This window comes from Budorcas taxicolor, chromosome 9 (assembly GCF_023091745.1).
Source record: "Budorcas taxicolor isolate Tak-1 chromosome 9, Takin1.1, whole genome shotgun sequence".
Classification (NCBI taxonomy): Eukaryota; Metazoa; Chordata; class Mammalia; order Artiodactyla; family Bovidae; genus Budorcas; species Budorcas taxicolor.
The window spans coordinates 79,595,412-79,613,211 of record NC_068918.1 but is presented as its reverse complement, the minus strand read 5'-3'; the positions used below and the strand labels follow the sequence as shown (position 1 = coordinate 79,613,211).

General features: G+C 42.9%; 1 protein-coding gene across 1 annotated transcript in view; it reads right to left on the bottom strand.

The window, feature by feature from the left end:
• Positions 1 to 17,800, bottom strand: part of AKAP12 (A-kinase anchoring protein 12) — a 108,791-nt gene that overhangs the window by 42,284 nt on the left and 48,707 nt on the right. Inside the window, exon 2 of the mRNA XM_052645746.1 lies at positions 6,761 to 6,875. Within this exon, the coding sequence (XP_052501706.1) occupies positions 6,761 to 6,875 (115 nt within the window). The remainder of the gene's footprint in view (positions 1 to 6,760; positions 6,876 to 17,800) is intronic.

Below are 17,800 nucleotides of genomic sequence, written 5' to 3'. Positions count from 1 at the left end.
GTCATCTTTGAACACCGACCTGGAGCAGTGGTTGGGTTACTCAGTCTCCAGATAAAGTTATTAAATGATCAAAAAGCAAAGAACAACAACTTGTAACCCAAAATGGATTTTCTATAAGGTGACAAGTTCCACGGGGAAAGTTGTGAACACTTGGAAATAACCTCTGGCCTTTCAGTGCCCCAAAGGTGCCAAACACCAGAAGCTGGAAGGTTCAAACAGCAAATTCAGTTTGGCCAGGACTGTGGCATCAGCACCATCAGAGACATGAAATTCTTCACAGTGCTGAAAATTCAGCTTCTTGATAACCTCCATTTTTTGCCACTATATCTGTGGGGAAAATATCAGGATGTAGGAAAGTAGAACCTTGAGAAAGGTAAGGAACACACTCTCTTAAAAGACTTCTGCTTTGGGACTTCCGTGATGGTCCCATGGCTAAGACTCCACACTTCCATTTTAGGGAGCCCAGGTTCCATTCCTGGTCTGGGAACTAGATCCCAGCTGTGCGCAACGAAGATCAAAGATCTCGCGTGCCTCCACTAAGACCCGACGCAGATGAATAAATAAGACTTTTTGGGCTTCCCTGGTGGCTCAGTGGTAAAGAATCTGCCTGTTAATGCAGAGACACAGGTTCGATCCCTGGTCTGGGAAGATCCCACATGCCACGGGGCAACTAAGCCTGTGCATCACAGCTACTGAGCCCCTGCTCTAGAACCCGGGAGCCACTGAACCCACACACCCAAGAGCCTGTGCTCTGCAACGCAAGAAGTCCCCAGTGAGAAGCCTGCAGACCACAAGAGAGTGCCCACCCACTGCAACTAGAGACAGGCCCACACAGCAACAAGCACCCAGCACAACCAAAGCTAAACAAGTAAGTTAAGAAAAGATGTTTGCTCTAAGTGACAAGATGGGGGGTGGGGGGTGGGGGGGTGTTTATTTTTCTTGGCGATGACGAGGCATTTTCTAGGACCACTCCCAGGTCAGAGGGATCAGAGCTTTGTTCCACGTGCATGGTTCCGGCAGAAGCCTCCTCATCTTGCTGTTCAGCAGAGCAAAACCTGCTCCCCAGGGTGCTGGCTGACACCTGCAGCTGACCCCAGAGGAGCAAATGGCAAGGGCAGAGCTTCCAACAGCAGCTCCATCGCTTCTGGTGCAAATGCCTGCACTCAGGGTATGCAAACAGTATAAGGGATACGTGAACAAAAATTCAAAAACCAAGGAGAGGATCACCACTGTGTGTGTGTTCTTTCACACACGCAAACCTGGCCTGGGAAGGATGGAGAAAACATAACATCCACAGGCTTTATCATGTTTGCTGTAGCTACTCTGCAGAAAGACAAATCTCCAAGAACCCCAGAAACAAATACCTTGTAAATGACACATTCAGATGGTCTCAGAACACAGTCACGTGACTGCTCATATATGGCAATGAGTTCTGGAGGCTTTAACAAGTATGTGATTATCAAAATAAAGAGGTCTTAAGTTTTTTGATTTTGCAATACTGACTTTCCTCATGTGTTTGCAAAGAAAATAATCTGATCAACGTATCAGCTCAGTCTGACTCTTGGTGACCCCAGGGCCTGCAGCACCCCAGGCTTCCCTGTCCATCACCAACTCCCGGAGCTTGCTCAACTCATGTCCCTCAAGTTAGTGATGCCATTCAACCATCTCATCCTCTGTCACTGCCTTCTACTCCTGCCCTCAATCTTTCCCAGCATTAGGGTCTTTTCCAATGAGTCAGCTCTTTGCATCAACGGATACTTGAAAAGAAAATCTAAAATTTTAATTTGTAGAAACTTGAAATTTAAAGTTGGACCCAGATCAAGACAGAATTTTTAAAAAATCTTTCTTGTTCAGGCACTCATAGAGACTCACAGAAAACCATATAAGCCACAGACTATAGAACAAATGACAATCTGAGTTGGGAGGGTTCTTTGTTAAAATCGGTAGAATCAGGGACTTCCCTGGTGGTCCAATACTTAGGACTCTGTGTTTTCACTGCAGGGGCATGGGTTCGATCCCTGGTCAGGGAACTAAGATCCCACATGCTGCCAGGTGAGGGCAAAATCAGCAGAAGATTTGCCACTAAACTAATGGCACTTGTGAAGCTCCTATGAATGCTGGGTGTGGCATGGCTAGATAGAGCTTTCTGGTTAGAAAAAAGTTGTATTTCTATATAAGCAGTTGTGATGAATGATAAATTGCCTAAAAGAGAACTCAGAAGGGACTAACTCCAAGGCTAAAGTAACTTGCCATAAATTGCTTAAAAAAATTTTTTTTTAATAAATATTTGTTTTCATGCCTAATTGTGTATTCTCTAAAAGAAAGCCCCCAGAATTATATAATCTTCAAGCTTCCTTCAACACATACACGCACACACACATATATCTGAACCTTATTGCATAGTTTAGAAAATATTTAATAAGCAGATCTTGTTTTCTATCATTTAAAGAAAGGTTACAAGGAAACAGGATTTCATTTTCATTATGGGAAGAGGCTTGGTTCTGAATTACCAGTATTTCTGGTTTCAGAAAGCAAGCAAGTCAAAGCGGGAAAACACTGTGCATTCTGGCTGTCACTAAATATTGTCTGTCACTTTAAATCAAAATCTTCCTAGGAGAAATGCCCCTCATTTGTAGCTTTCTCCTCTCCTGTCCATTGGTGCGCCTAAGGCAGGAGCAAATCCCACTGTGAGCCAATCCTCCTAGGAACCAAAATGGCTCAGATCTTTTCTTACTGAAATGGGCAAGAGCAGAAACTAAGGCACCCCAAATCCTACAGCTAAGCATTACATACCAAATTATGTCTTTATTTACCCTGCAGTAAGCTGATATGTAGAACACAGTCATATCTGACTTTTTGTAACCCCATGAACTGCAGCATGCCAGGCTTCCCTGTCCTCCACTATCTAATGGAGTTTGCTCAAATTCATGTCCATTGAGTCAGGTGATGCTGTCCAACCATCTTATCCTATCGCTCCCTTCTCCTCCTGCTCTCAATTTTTCCCAGCATCAGGCTCTTTTCCAATGAATCAGTGGGGACAGAATCACTTTCGGTAAAAATGTTTGCTCCTTGGAAGAAAAGTTATGACCAACCTAGATAGCATATTAAAAAGCAGAGACATTACTTTGTCAACAAAGGTCCATCTAGTCAAGGCTATGGTTTCTCCAGTAGTCATGTATGGATGTGAGAATTGGACTGTAAAGAAGGCTGAGTGCTGAAGAATTGATGCTTTTGAACTGTGGTGTTGGAGAAGACTCTTGAGAGTCCCTTGGACTGCAAGGAGATCCAACCAGTCCATCCTAAAGGAAATCAGTCCTGAATGTTCATTGGAAGGACTGATGCTGAAGCTGAAACTCCAATACTTTGGCCACCTGATGCAAAGAACTGACTCATTGGAAAAGACCCTGATGCTGGGAAAGATTGAAGGTGGGAGGAGAAGGGGACGACAGAGGATGAGACGGTTAGATGGCATCACCGACTCAATGGACGTGAGTTTGAGTAAACCCCAAGAGTTGGTGATGGACAGGGAGGCCTGGCGTGCACTGCAGTCCATGGGGTTGCAAAGAGTCAGACATGACTGAATGACTGAACTGAACTCAATCACAGGGCTGAAAAGTGAAAGAAATCCCATCTGGACTAAAGGAAGACAGCCAGATCTCTAGTAAACATGCCACAGATTAGACAGGATTCCAGGCTACCTGGGATGTTCTGGGAACATGGGCATCTGCTGCAGCCTCTCCCTTCTCTTATCAACACTCCACACCAGTCAGATCGAAAGCCCCTTCGGGGTCTATTTCAGTGATCTGCATTGCTGGAATACTTTCTAAACTCCCCTCAGCTTTCAGAAGAGCTCTCTGACCCAGCCCCTTTTCCCTTCTGGGTCTCCATTCTGCCCCTTGCTCAGTGGACAAGCCTGTGGACGTGTCCTGCACAGCTCGTGCTTGGGGAGCTGCTGGTCTGGGTTTAAATCAAGACAGAACCCGTCTCATCGGGTTACTGCTAGAGGCCATTCTGCACAAAAGGCGCACCTCCAGGACCCAAGACGCTAAAGGAAATCAACCCTGAAGGTCTAATGCTGAAGCTGAAGCTCCTTTACTTTGGCCACTTGACATGAACAGCTGACTCATGGGAAAACACCCTGATGCTGGGGAAGACTGGGCAGGAGGAGAAGGGGGTGAAATAGGATGAGATGGTTGGATAGCATCACCGACTTGACGGACATGAGTTTAAGCAAACTCCGAGAGACATTGGAGGACGGGGAAACCTGGCATGCTGCAGTCCATGGGGTCGAGGAGTCGGACACGACTGAACAACTGAACTGAACTGAACCGGGACCCACAGTAAACACTTGTGAAGTGTCAGCTGTTTTATTCCCCTCCTTGGCTGGCAGCCCTTGTCCCAACAAATCTAAACCCAACCTCCCCTCAGGCCCCAGACCTCATCCCACTCCCTGATCTCTGATGAAACGAAGGTTTCATCAGAGCTCTAAGGAGCTCTTGTCTCTTGCAAGATCCATTAATCACCATGTTGCCTGGTCTTAACTTCATTTTCATCTTATGGATCCTTCCATGTACTCGCTTGTCTCCCCTGATGGGCCATTTTAGCTTTTACCATCTTTCCTGAAGCACAGGGCACAGTGCCTTGGCTATGGAAGGCTCCAAAAAGGCTGTGGCTTGATTTGATTCAAAGGTTAACCATGGGAAGGACAGAGCGTGGGACTTTGGAATCTGAGTTGGGGCCGTTCCAATTATTTTGGTAGAGATCATTTGAAACTCTGACACAGGCTGTGCAGGTCCTCCTTGTGTGAGACTATGTATTTCTAACTTTATAGGGTGCCTGTGGTGCTAGAGAAAGATCGGAATTCCCACCAACTTCAAAAGCAGCTCCCTGCTTGCAGCAGCTCCACAGGGGCGTTGAACACAAGGAGAAACAGGTTCCACATGTTAGATGAACCTCATCTCACCGAGGCAATGGCCAGTCTCATTTCACAGGACTTTTCCCTTCATCTGTCTTTTTCACATTACATGTAAGCATCAGTTTACCATACGCCATCATTCTATACATCCACAGGAGTTGTTAAATCATTCCTTTATGACTAAACAAAATGACGAGACAAGAAACAAGAACAGAGGAGGGTTCTTCTTCTCTTGCAAGAGCCCGACTTGTCAAGGTGCTTGATTCTGACCCTAAGGTGTGGTCCCCATCCCCTCCATGGGCTGAAATCAAACCAGTGATAATGTGGTCTCACAGATTTGCTTTCCAATAACCACCCCTCTATGATTTCTGGGGTAAAGGTTATAACACACACAGTATATTACAGTTGGGGCAAAGAGGTGTGCACCCTGAAATATGTTGTTATTGTTCAGTTGTTGTGTCCGACTCTTTGTGACCCCATGAACTATAGCACGCCAGGCTTTCCTGTCCCTCACCGTCTCTTAGAGCTTGCTCAAGTTCATGCCCACTGAGTTGGTGATGCCATCCAACCATCTCATCCTCTGCCACCCTATTCTTTTGCCTTCAATCTTTCCTAGCATGAGGGTCTTTTTGAATGAGTCAGCTCTTCCCATCAGGGGGCCAAAGTATTGCAGCTTCAAGCATCAGACCTTCCAATGAATATTGAGGGTTGATTTCCTTTAAGATTGACTGCTTAGATTTCCTTGCTGTCCAAGGGACTCTCAAGAGTCCTCTCCAGCACCACAGTTCGAAAGTATCCAGTTTTGGCGCTCAGCCGTCTTTGTCAAGCTCTCACATCCGTACATGAAAGTAAAAGTGAAGTCGCTCAGTTGTGTCCGATTCTTTGCAACCGGTGGACTGCAGCCCATCAAGCTCCTCTGTCCATGGGATTCTCCAGGCAAGAATACTGGAGTGGGGTGCATTTCCTTCTCCTGGAAAAACCATAGCTTTGACTAGAAGGACTTTGTCTGCAGGGATGCCTTTGCTTTTTACTATGCTGTCTAGGTTTGTCATAGCTTTCCTTCCAAGAAGCAAACATCTTCTTGAAATACATACTACTGGAAAGAATGCACCTGCCAATTCAGAAGAAATGGGTTTGATCCCCAATGTGAGAAGATCCCACATGCCACAAAGCAACTAAACCCACGCACTGCAACTACTGAAGCCTGTGTGCCTTAGAGGCAGTGCTCAACCAACAAGAAAAACCACTGCAATGGGAAGCCCAGGCACAGCAACTAGAGAGAGGCCCGTGCTCACCAAAACTAGAGAGAGGCCCGTGCAGCACCAAAGACCCAGCACCGCTGAAAATAAATAAATATGAAATATTTTCAATACATTAACAAAAAGAAAGCAATACAGACTACGAGAAAAATCTTCACAAGGGCAGTAGGCTGCTCTAGAGTGAGAAATACTGACTCTTAAAGCAACCAAGACCCCAGCATTTTCAACAAGAATCCAACACCAGGCAAGTGGTTGGAACAAGGCAGCAATAACAACAACCACCAAATCATGGTTTCAAGATAAGGATGCCTGAGAAAAATGAAAAAAAAAAAAACACATTTCATTATAAGCATTGCTATAATGCTTATACCTAAATACTCCTATACCTAAATACTCCTATACCTAAATACGGGGGCTACAATGGATTGCTTTTGCTATCAGTATGATATTGACAGTGTATAATGACAGGTAACATGACAGGGCAAATTCTGCTTAGGTTGTTTTCAATTGTCCTCTGAGGATTCCTTGTAGGTGTTGTTTGCCTTCCATCCCCTGGCTCTACCCAGAGCTGGGCAAGGCAGCTTACCATCTGTGGCAGTCACTTCCTCCTCTTGGCCAATCAGGGCTTCCTCCTGGAGGCCGAGTTCGTCTTGCTCAGCTAAGCTGTTGACGGTGGACAGCTGGCCATTCTTCTGCAGGAGCTACGGGGAAGACAAAACATGTAAACTTGATTTCAATCTTCATGACCAAGTTAGAAACAAAACTCTAAGTTCAAGAATATAAATCATTTAGAGGAGAAATGCAGAGAAATGGAGAGTTAGTGACAATGAAGATGTAAGTTTTTCTTTTTTTTCCCCCATTGGAATGATCGAGCTATCTTACAAAAGATACAGGGAGCTATAAGTCAGCAGACAGGGCTTTGTATCTGGGTAAAGGTACACACCATTCATTCATTCTTCTGGAAACCACTCATAGGCAAGATACACATACCCATCATTCCAGGCCTACTTGAGATTTCACAGTGACTAAGTCAGGTGTGGTCCCAGATGCTTTGAGCTTACAAACTACTACGGAAGACATGCATGTGTGCATGCTAAGGCGCTTTAGTCATGTCCAACTCATTGCGACCCTATGGACTGTAGCCCACCAGGCTCCTCTGTCCATGGGATTCTCCAGGCAAGGATACTGGAGTGGGTTGCCATTTCCTTCTCCAGGAGATCTTTCTGACTCAGGGATTGAACCCAGGTCTCCTGCTTTGCAGGTAGAGTCTGAACCACTGGGCCACCAGTGAAGCCCTGGAAGGCAGACCTATGGAAGGCAGATTTCTGAAAAACATTTTTTACTTTAAAATAATGTCTCCTTGTGATTAGATGCAGGTTATGCATATTTGGCTGGAATATACCTAAACGACACTGTGTCCTTCTCAGGGAAGAGGACAGACATTTAAATAAATTGCAGCTATGGAAGCCATCATGTAGGAGGAATACATACAACAAATGACAACAAACAGAAGGCCATGACCTAGGCTGGGGACAGGGGCCTTGTTAAGGCTTCTCAAAGGAAGTAAAGGGAAAGCTGAGCTCTAAGATGCCAGAGCAAGGGGTATGTGAGCAAAAGGTAAAGGGGAGACAAGTGAGAGGGCCCTGTGGTTCAAAGGCTAGTGAACAAAGAGGAGACACCAAACATGTCTGTTCATGAGTCATTGTCCTTAAAACTATTACTAAAATGCTCGCTTGCAATCATCCCCATATGGATAGCCCATGCACGACAACAAAGGACCCAGTGTGATGAAACGAAGATCCTGTGTGCTTCAACTAACCAAATAAATAAATAAATACTTTTTAAAAATAAAGTTTTAAGCCAAACGAAAATTGCACAATAACCATTAGGAACCTAAGGATTTCAACAATGCTTTATTTCTCATTTGCCTTAAAACCAACTTCGGGGGAATTCCCCAGTGGTCCAGCGGTTAGGACTCAGAGCTTTCACTGCCAAAGGTCTGGGTTCAACCCCTGGGTCAGGGAACTAAGATCCCACAAGTCAAGGGACAGCCAAACAACAACAACTTAGGAAGGTGCTACTGTTCCATTTTACAGATGAGGACACTGAGGATCGAAGCGATTACAGAAGGGAAAGCTGGCTGACCACAGGTCTCACAGCTCAGCCATGGCCCAAAGGCCAGGTTCACCACCAACTACTCCCAGGGAATTTCCAACAACAAATTTTTGGAGGACCTGTTACCATGCACAATGACGAAATGCCTTAAAGAATATCCCATAATACCCAGACCTGATTTTTCCAAAGAAATCTCAAAGCTGGTCACTTTGTATGCATCATTTCATGCTGTTTACAGGCCAGTGGAGTACCCTGGCCAAATCACTGAGTTCTATCAGAGTCTTGAAGCGACTGGATCCAATTCAAGACAGTCAATCCAGAAGGCTTGCATGGTGCTGAAATTGATTTCACCTGGCTGTTCCCTGCTCCCAGCAAAGATGCCCTTCAACTGTGAGAGCTGCCTCCTGAAATAATATCACTGTACTTTAATGCTCTCGCTACAGATGGGATCACTGGCTTCAAAATGCCCATGCTGAGTCCATGTATTAGACACGATGCTCAGATTACATTTCCACTTAAAGTCTTCTCTTACCAAAATATGAAAGATGGGAGTTTTAAATGAAACTTAAAGACAAAAGCACAGGAGACAGGGGTGGGGATGGGCTCCCCACAATGCTCATCAGCAAAAATGTTGGCCTTTAAGAGTATTTTAAATAAACTTCACTAGGTCCTATGCACAAGTTAGATGTAGATTTTATTAATAATGTGATTAAAAGCCAGTGGGGGAAAGCAAGAAATGCGTATTATTGTGGGCTACACGGTCAACAACTAGGCTTCCGGTAAAGAATCCGCCTGCAATGCAGGAGACATGGGTTTGATCCCTGGGTTGGGAAGATGTCTTAGAGAAGGGGTTGGTTACCCACTCCAGTATCCTGGCCTGGAGAATCCTATGGACAGAGGATTCTGTCAGTCCATGGGGTCTCAAAGAGTCAGACGTGACTGAGTGTCTAAGCACAGCACACGATCAGCCTAAAAAATGTTTAAATAGACACCATGACATGGCAACCTAAGTGGGGGAATAAGAGACAGTTATTCTAATATCTCGCTTTCAAGGGAAGTTAACTGTGGTTAACCTTTCAAGTTGGTTAACTGTGCTTCTAGTTTAGGATCCAGAACTCTGAAGTTTATGATAAAGTCTAGAGTTCTACAGAGTTTCTATGATTCTGAAAGATTTCTCCTCATTCCTCGTGAATTGTCAAATCCAAGACATCTTCAGAGGGAGCCAAATTGAGTATCTTTAAGCTTGAGAGATTCTATCGGCACACATTTCATCTACTCTTAGAAATGTTACACATATATATATCATGATGCACCATAGATGATATAAAATAAAATGTATCTTTGAGATCACCTGCTATCCTTCTTTATCATCGAGTGTGATAAGTAAATTGTGTGGATTTCTTATTTCCAGTGGCCACAGGGCAATGGTCTCTACCTCAGAAAATCGCTGATAAATTTGGTGACAATTTACAACAGTGATAGTACCAAACCTGAGTTTTGAGCTTATTTTATTATATGTATAGCTTGGGCCCAGCAGGGGGGCGTTGTCTGGCACATGCAAGCCTGAGACACACTAGCTACACACAGTGAAGGGACTCCACTCCATGCAGCCACGTTCAGACATGTTCACCACTCCGTGTTTCGCTTTTTACATAATCTCATGTGCTCTTACAGACAGATAATTCACATTTTTTGCAATCCAAAATATGTATATGTAGTGTTTTTTATTTCTTTTTCTCCCATTCTCAACCAGCTAATAATTCATACTATCATGAAGGGGTCAGGCGTTTCTGAGAGTTATCAGTATGTTAAAATCACCTTGAATCACAAGAAATCTAACCCATGGTTCCTTAATGTTTAAGTTCCTTCTGTCTTCTCTATGAGTGTTTATATGCACACAAGCTTTCCTTAAAAAAAAAAAAAAAAAAAGGAGGGCTTCCCTAGTGGCTCAGTGGATGAGAATCTGCCTCCAATGAAGGAGACACAAATTCGATCCCTGAAGCAGGAAGATCCCACTTGCCAAGGAGCAACTAAGTCCACGCACCACAGCTATTCAGCCTGTGCTCTAGAGGCCAGAAGCCAAAACTCCTGAACCCACAGGATGCAACTAGTGAAGTCTGTGCACCCTAGGGTCCATGCTCCATAACACTAGAAGCCAGTGCAATGAGAAGCCGGTACACGGAAACCAGAAAGTAGCCCCCCACTCACCGCAACTACAGAAAAACCAGCACAGCCATGAAGACCCAGCCCAGCCAAAAACAAATGAATAAAATTAAATTTTTTAAATGGAGGATATACGCTTTTATAACCTGACTGCTTCATGCATTGCAGCGGCATTTCTTTGTCACTAAACACACAACTGACTTGCGCTCGATCTTTCTTTTCTCTATAACTCGAATGCACATAGATGACAAAGCTTTCAGTTAAGCCCGAAGAAACCCTGAAAGACATACAGACACAAGTCAGTGATCCACAGGATGGGAAGGGCTGGAGCCAGATGAGATGAGAAGGGTATTTAAATTAGGGAGAAAAACGGGTGAGATTGAAGTTTTCAAACTCATTCTCTCTGAAGCTTCCTCACATAGCTTTATCCATCCACCTAGTTCTTAATGTCTTTTGAGATGAGAACTGGACTTCAAAGGCATGCTCTTTGCACTAAAACACAGCTAGCACCAGAAAACTTATTTTCCCACTGGATTTGTGCTTCAAAAACCGTAAACGCCTCCTTTGAGCAAATCAAAACCCTAAATGTTTTCAAGCTTATATCCCTTGAGTGGGTCAGCCAGAGTTTATTCCCGTAAAGTATTACCACATTACAACTAAACAAGCTTCGAAAGAAAAAAAAAAAAAAATCCTGAATGCTTCCAACAACAGTGTTTTCCTCTCATTCCTCCAAGAACAACAACTGAAAATATCAAAATGGTAGCCAAGGCATGGATTTCCCAGGCAGCTCAGAAGTACAGAATCCGCCTGCCAACGCAGGAGACACAGGTTTGATCCCTGGGTTGGGAAGATCCCCTGGAGTAGGAAGTGGCAACTCACTCCAGTATTCTTGCCTGGAAAATTCCAGATAGAGGGGCCTGGTGGGCTACGGTATATGGGGCTAAGAGTTGGACACAGCTGAGCGTCAGCACTCGAAGGCATGGCAGAACACGGTGTTTCTGCTTCCTTTTTTTTTTTTTTCTCCATAGGATGGTTCACAGATCGCCCTGCAAACCCTGGCAGAGTAGGAGTGTCAGGCTCTTTGAAGAACATGCTGAACCACGAACAAAACAGATGAAACTTTGACAGCTATCAGGACACTGGGGAAGAGAGGGTGAGCCTGTGAACCGTTTCCTTCACAGAAGTGATGCTAGCGGCTCCACGTGGCTCCTCGTTCTCACTGGAAGACCAGCACAGGTGGGAGTGCCCAGAGTCCTGCAGTCCGCGTGGCAGAACAGGCTCTGGACAGTACAACTGCTCCCAATAACGACAGCAAAACCCAAGAAGGAGAACTGTTACATGGCTGGCAGGAAAGAGCCAGCATCTTGTCAATACAAGGAGGACACATGCATACTGATGAGAAGGAAAAAGATAACTGGAAAGGAGTTTAAATCCCATGACAAAACTTCTAAAGAAAACTCTTCAATGTGTTTTTTCCTTCAATTCTCATAGAAAGTGTTTGGAAAGCAAACTTTAATTTTAAAAGGTCAAACAGAAGAAAGCAAAAAAAAAAAAAAAAAAACCACCCAGAGAATAAAGTAGTAAATAGCTTTGGAGAACAATTTGGAAACAGCTATAAAAACATTAAAGTGTGCGTAACCATTGGCTCCACCATCCCATGCCAATAGATACGACTTTACATACCCGATAATTTATAAAAGCACAAAACTTTAAGAATCCATCAGTAGAGAGGAAGAGTTAAAATATCAGATATCCATGTAACAGCGCTGAAAGGAATAAGGTAAATTTTAGTAGTAAATATGCTGAAGGGGGTAGATGTCCCCAATTCAAGCAGAGAAAAGCAAGTTGCTAAAGAATGTTTGACTCAATAAAACAAAAATAACTCACTAACAGGGAGGGAAGGGGGCAGAGGAGAGGAAGAGTGTTTGTTCCGATGTTTGTACAAGCATATTTTTTCAAGTCTGGAATAATATATTCTAAAACTTTATTAATGGCCATCTCTGTGGAATTTCTGTTGTTTGGCTTTATTCTTCGGAGAACAGTTAGGGAACAGACGTTCCCTTAACTTCACTTTCTCATTATAAAGGTGAAAATATTAATACTTTCAGGCCTAAAGTCCACAGGTTCTCAAAAGCTATCAGGATACTATGACCCTAGCTTTCCAGGGTTCATAAATCTTTTCAGATTATCTGAGCCAATGGACCAAACCGGCCTCACGGAGCTTTAACTCTTCTGTTCATTGTACCTCTTAAATGTGATTAGCATATTAATGACCTCGGTCAAGCCATTACACAGAAAATATTGGGGAACTCCCTGGTGGTCCAGCGGTTAAGACCACGCTTTCACTGCTGAGGGCGTGGGTTTGATCACCGGTCGGGGAACTAACATCCTACAAGTCACACTGTGCAGTCAGAAAACAACAATGGCTCAGGCTATCAGAACAAAGGTCTAAGTCACCATCATGACAATACCAACCAGCCTAGGTTATGTTTATATGAAAATTTCCCCTCTAATTTAGGTGCGATTTACTGAACGCTATCAGAATGAGGGATTTCAAAAGGTGGGCTTTTGTTTTAAAAAGTAACCATTTCTATTTTGAATGAATCTAAGCAGAAAACTTTGTGAAACCCAATTACAGGCAGAAAGTTTTGTAAAATTCAGGTCTAAACATGGTATAAATCTTTAGAACAGAGAAAGGTAAAGAGGGAATGGTTTAATTACTTTAATAGAATTGGTCCAATTCTTAACACTTAAGTCTGATTCTAACACTAATGACCCTTAAGGTCACTGGAAAAACAAAAGAAAAAAAGTCAGAGGATAAACAAAAAAATTATAGCTTAGAGTCAGAAACAATTTCTAAATGCCCCAAATACGGGGGGGGGGGGGAGGGGGTGGTTACAGCATGTCTTCCAGGCATTAAAAATGCTATTAACAAAGCTCATGAAATAGAGATGCATTTTATGTTGTGACGTTAAACTGAAAAAGCAAACTAAACAATTATATATTCAATATGATTACAAACATACACTAGAACATACCCCTAAATAGCCAAATATATGGTAAGATCAATATTACCAAACCACATGTGCCAAACAATCATTGGGGATGAAACTATGAATTTTTTATATCTTTTTATTTTTCTGTGTTCTGTATCTAATTTTTCTCATCACTTTTACAAGTGGGTGGTAGGGAAGAAGCTTTTCCTTCACTAAGTTACTTTGTTTTAATATGCTTATTGTTAGTATGGCTGGGAGACAGTTAAGAAAATTTTTGTTTTACTGTGAAGTATTTTAGTTCTAATTTCTGCCAGTCACATGAATTTTCATGGGAAAAGAGAACTGCTTTAAGATAAAAACTTGACAGTGAAAAATCAGATTTCAGGAGCCTTTTCATAGAAACTAACCCCTATTCACTCCTCAACCCTGGGTGACATGGTGCGCTCAGAAGCAGAGAGAAGGGCTGGGTGCTCTGGGGCATGATGAAATACTTCAAATCCAGGATTTTATAACTGTCCCATCATTGTCATAGGCTGACTCTTGGTGATTCCAGGTCAGCAAACAGGAGGAGCTAGGAGAGGCAGCTAGAGGGTCACACACCTGCCATTTACCTAATTTGTGGCCTCGCAATGTTATTCAGCCTCTCATATGCTCTTCTCTTTTTCTGTAAAATGAGATGTAAATCCATTTTCACTCACCACAGTGAGTATCTGGAACGTCACCCCGCACGTTAGGTTGCTAATAAGTCAACTATTAATGTAAGTGCTTAGCAATTTTTGCGCTACCATTCGCTCAATAACTTCAGTCTAATGGAGATGACTCGTCCCCTACTCATTTCCCCTCTAAAATGAATGCTCCAAGGGGACTTCCCTGGTGATCCAGTGGTTAAGATGCTGTGCTTCCACCACGGAAGGGTGTGAGATTGATCCTTGGTTAGCGAACTAAGATCCTGCATGCCACGTGGTTCAGCCAAAAAACAGAATAAATAAATACAGTTAGACAAAATAAGATGGGCAAAATGTTCATTACAGTTGAAGTTGGGTAACGGGTACAAGGCATTTGTTGTGATTCTCTACCTTTCTATATATTTTGAAATTTTCCAGAATTAAAAGAAAAAACTTATCTTCTTTAGTGAAGCTTCTCTGAGTTTTTTGAGGTATTGCTGATAAAATCTGTATAGTCAAGAAAACCTCAATGCCGTCAAGAAAATTTAAAATTTTTTAAACAGTAGAATGTGTCACCCCTTGGCAAGGATTTAATTTCTAATTAGCTCAAGATATACAGTAAGCGGGGTTTTCCTGGTGGCTTAGATAGTAAAGAATATCCCTACAATGTAGGAGACCTGGGGTTAGATCCGTGGGTCAGGAAGATCCCCTGGAGAAGGGAATGGCTACTCACTCCAGTATTCTTGCCTGGAAAATTCCATGGACAGAGGAGCCCGGGATCACAAAAGAATTGGACACGACTGAGCAACGAACACTTTCACTTTCTTCATATAGTAAGCAGGGCTAAGGCAATTCTCAAATAGTAACACAGATATATTTCTAGTCTATGGATTAAAAACAAAATACTTAAGGCATTCCATGAAAGAAAAATGAGGAGAACTTTTAACTTTGCAAAGCTTTTCAAAGAAAGAATATGAACTGCTTATCAAATTTCAGAGGTACTGTCAAAACGTTGTGCCAAAAGCTTTCTCAAACCACATGAAAGAGAGAAGAGCATGTACCCCAGGTCAGGAGTGCTTCCAGTGACCTCTAAAAATGAGACGTCCTTGTCTTCAAGAAACTAGCCTTTAGAGATCTCTTTCTGATCTGTTTTCCTCCTTGTAGGAGGACAGACCCTCCTGTCGGTGTGGCACTTAAAATATTGATGCCCCAAAGCCTCTCATCTTTAAATAAAACCTCTGTTTGTTTTAAATTTCATGCTACTTTTTTTTCCACTCATATATTCAGCAAAACCAAACCAGCATACCAAAACATCCCCTTACTGGCTGGCAACATTGCTTTAAACATGAGTGAGTTAATTCAAACGACCATAAGAGACCAGCATCTCTTCACCATCAACCAATCAATGCGGCCCCTCCCCTCCAGATCCACCCAATGACAACCGCGGTCCAGGGTCTGACCCTGCACACACCACTCCCCTCCATCCTACTGGTCTCCACTTAGAAATCCGACTGAGTCCGAGGTGCTATTCAACCCGACAATGTCCCCCAACCCACAGCCAGAAGTGAAAATATTGGCCAAAAAGCCGTATTTCACCAAGTGTGGACCTAACTGGCTTAAGTAGTCTTATTGTGCTGCTGTTTAATTTTATTCATTCCATTTAATCCAAGTGGAAAAGATTCTCATGTTCAGGATATAAAGATTAATCTTATTTTGCTTTTGAAATTGTACTGCTCCCTATTTATGAAAAGTTTCTGGGACATTACCAGCACAGCACATGAGAGCCACACGGGGAAGCGTGCATACACCAGCTAGAGAGTCTCTGGGCGCTGCCTACCAATCACTAATTTTCCTGTTTCTCATAGTTTTCAGTAAAATTTGTGAAGATTTCTGTAACACAGTTTTGGAAGGAATAACACAGATTCACCCCTAGATATGAGAAAGAATGAAAACAGGAGAGATCCGCTAAGGTCACTAGTTTGCTTTTAGCCTCCAAAATTAAATTTCAATTCAACTGCATGTTTCTACTCTCATATTCAAATTGTTGAATGTCTTAGAAAGTAATGTATCTCACATTGTTTATTTAAATCCCAAAGGACTTGGACACTACAGGTGAACTCATTAGGAGTGAACTTATTAGGAGTGGTGTCTACAATTTAGGCCTCTAAATCTGATCAGCACTTTTCAAACTGGTACTGAAGAATATCAGCATACTAGATGTATCAATGTCTGTACACCAGGCTTCTCTTAGAAGTGCTCGGGGTTCAAATCAGCTTGGGAAACACTGACCTAGATAAAGTTAAGTAGATTTACTTAGAATCTGTTGTTCAGTTGCTAAGTCGTGTCCAACTCTTTGCAACCCCAGGGACTGCAGCATGCCAGGCTTCCCTGTACTTCACCATCTCCCAGAGTTTGCTCAAATTCCACGTCCATTGAGTCATTGATACCATCCAATCATCTCATCCTTTGCTGCCCTCTTCTCCTTTTGCCCTCAATCTTTCCCAGCATCAAGTCTTTAAAAGTGAGTTGGCTCTTCCCATCAAGTGGCCAGAATGTTGGAGCTTCAGCTTCAGCTTCAGAATCAGTCCTTCCAATGAATATTCAGGGTTGATTTCCTTTAGGATTGACAGGTTTGATTTAAATTCTAAGTCCCCCTTGGAAGGGACTTAGAATTTAGAGACTCTTCAATGTGCATCCTGAACCTCTAAGAAAGAAATCATTGTAGTATTTTTTAAAATGACTTGCCCCCAGAACCCTTTTAGAACCACATTTATTAACATCTGTGCTAAGACACCAAGATAAAACGCAATATGTTTTAACAAATGTTTCAGTCAAATATTCCCCTACATTAAAAAGTTATAGTTGTTTTAAAAAGTATTAAAACTCCTGGGTTCTCTGGGAAAGTATGTAAAAGAAAACAAAGAGCTCTGAATCTGGTGAGATAGGAGATCAGCCATGCTGATTTCAAGCAAAGGGAATTTATAAGCTCTCTGCTTGAGATGAAGAAAATAAAAAGTAACGCTAACCAACGACAGTAATTCACTGCATGAAGATGGGCGACCACAATCATTATGTGAAATGCTACCTGGTAATGTCTGGAGCCCCCACAACACTGAGGTCTGTATCATACTTAGGACAGAGAGATGCCTGATGAACAAAATTTAAGAAACCTACGTGGGGACTTCCATGGCGGTCCACTGGTTAGGATTTCTGCCTGTCAATGCAAAGGGTGCCAGTTTGATCACTGGTCAGGGAGCTAAGATGCCACATGACCTAAGGCTAACCGCTCTCCCCCCCCAAAAAAAAAACAACATAAAAACAACAGAAGCAATATTGTAACAAATTCAATACAAACTTTAAAAACAAAAAGAAACCTCAGCGGACAAAAAAGTCAGAGGACTGGCACTACCTAACTTAATATACAACTAGAATAATCAAAAGACAGTGTAGTGTTGGTGAAAGAATAGACAAACAGATCATTGAAAGACAGTAAAACCACCTGGACTTCCCTGCAGGAACAGTGGATAAGAATCTGCCTGCCAATGCAGGGGACATGGGTTCTATCCTTGGTCCAGGAAGATTCCACATGCCCCTAGACAACTAAGCCCAGATGCCATAATTACTAGCCCATGAGCATGTGCTCCACAACAAGAGACGCTGCCACAGTGAGACGTCCGTGCACTGCAA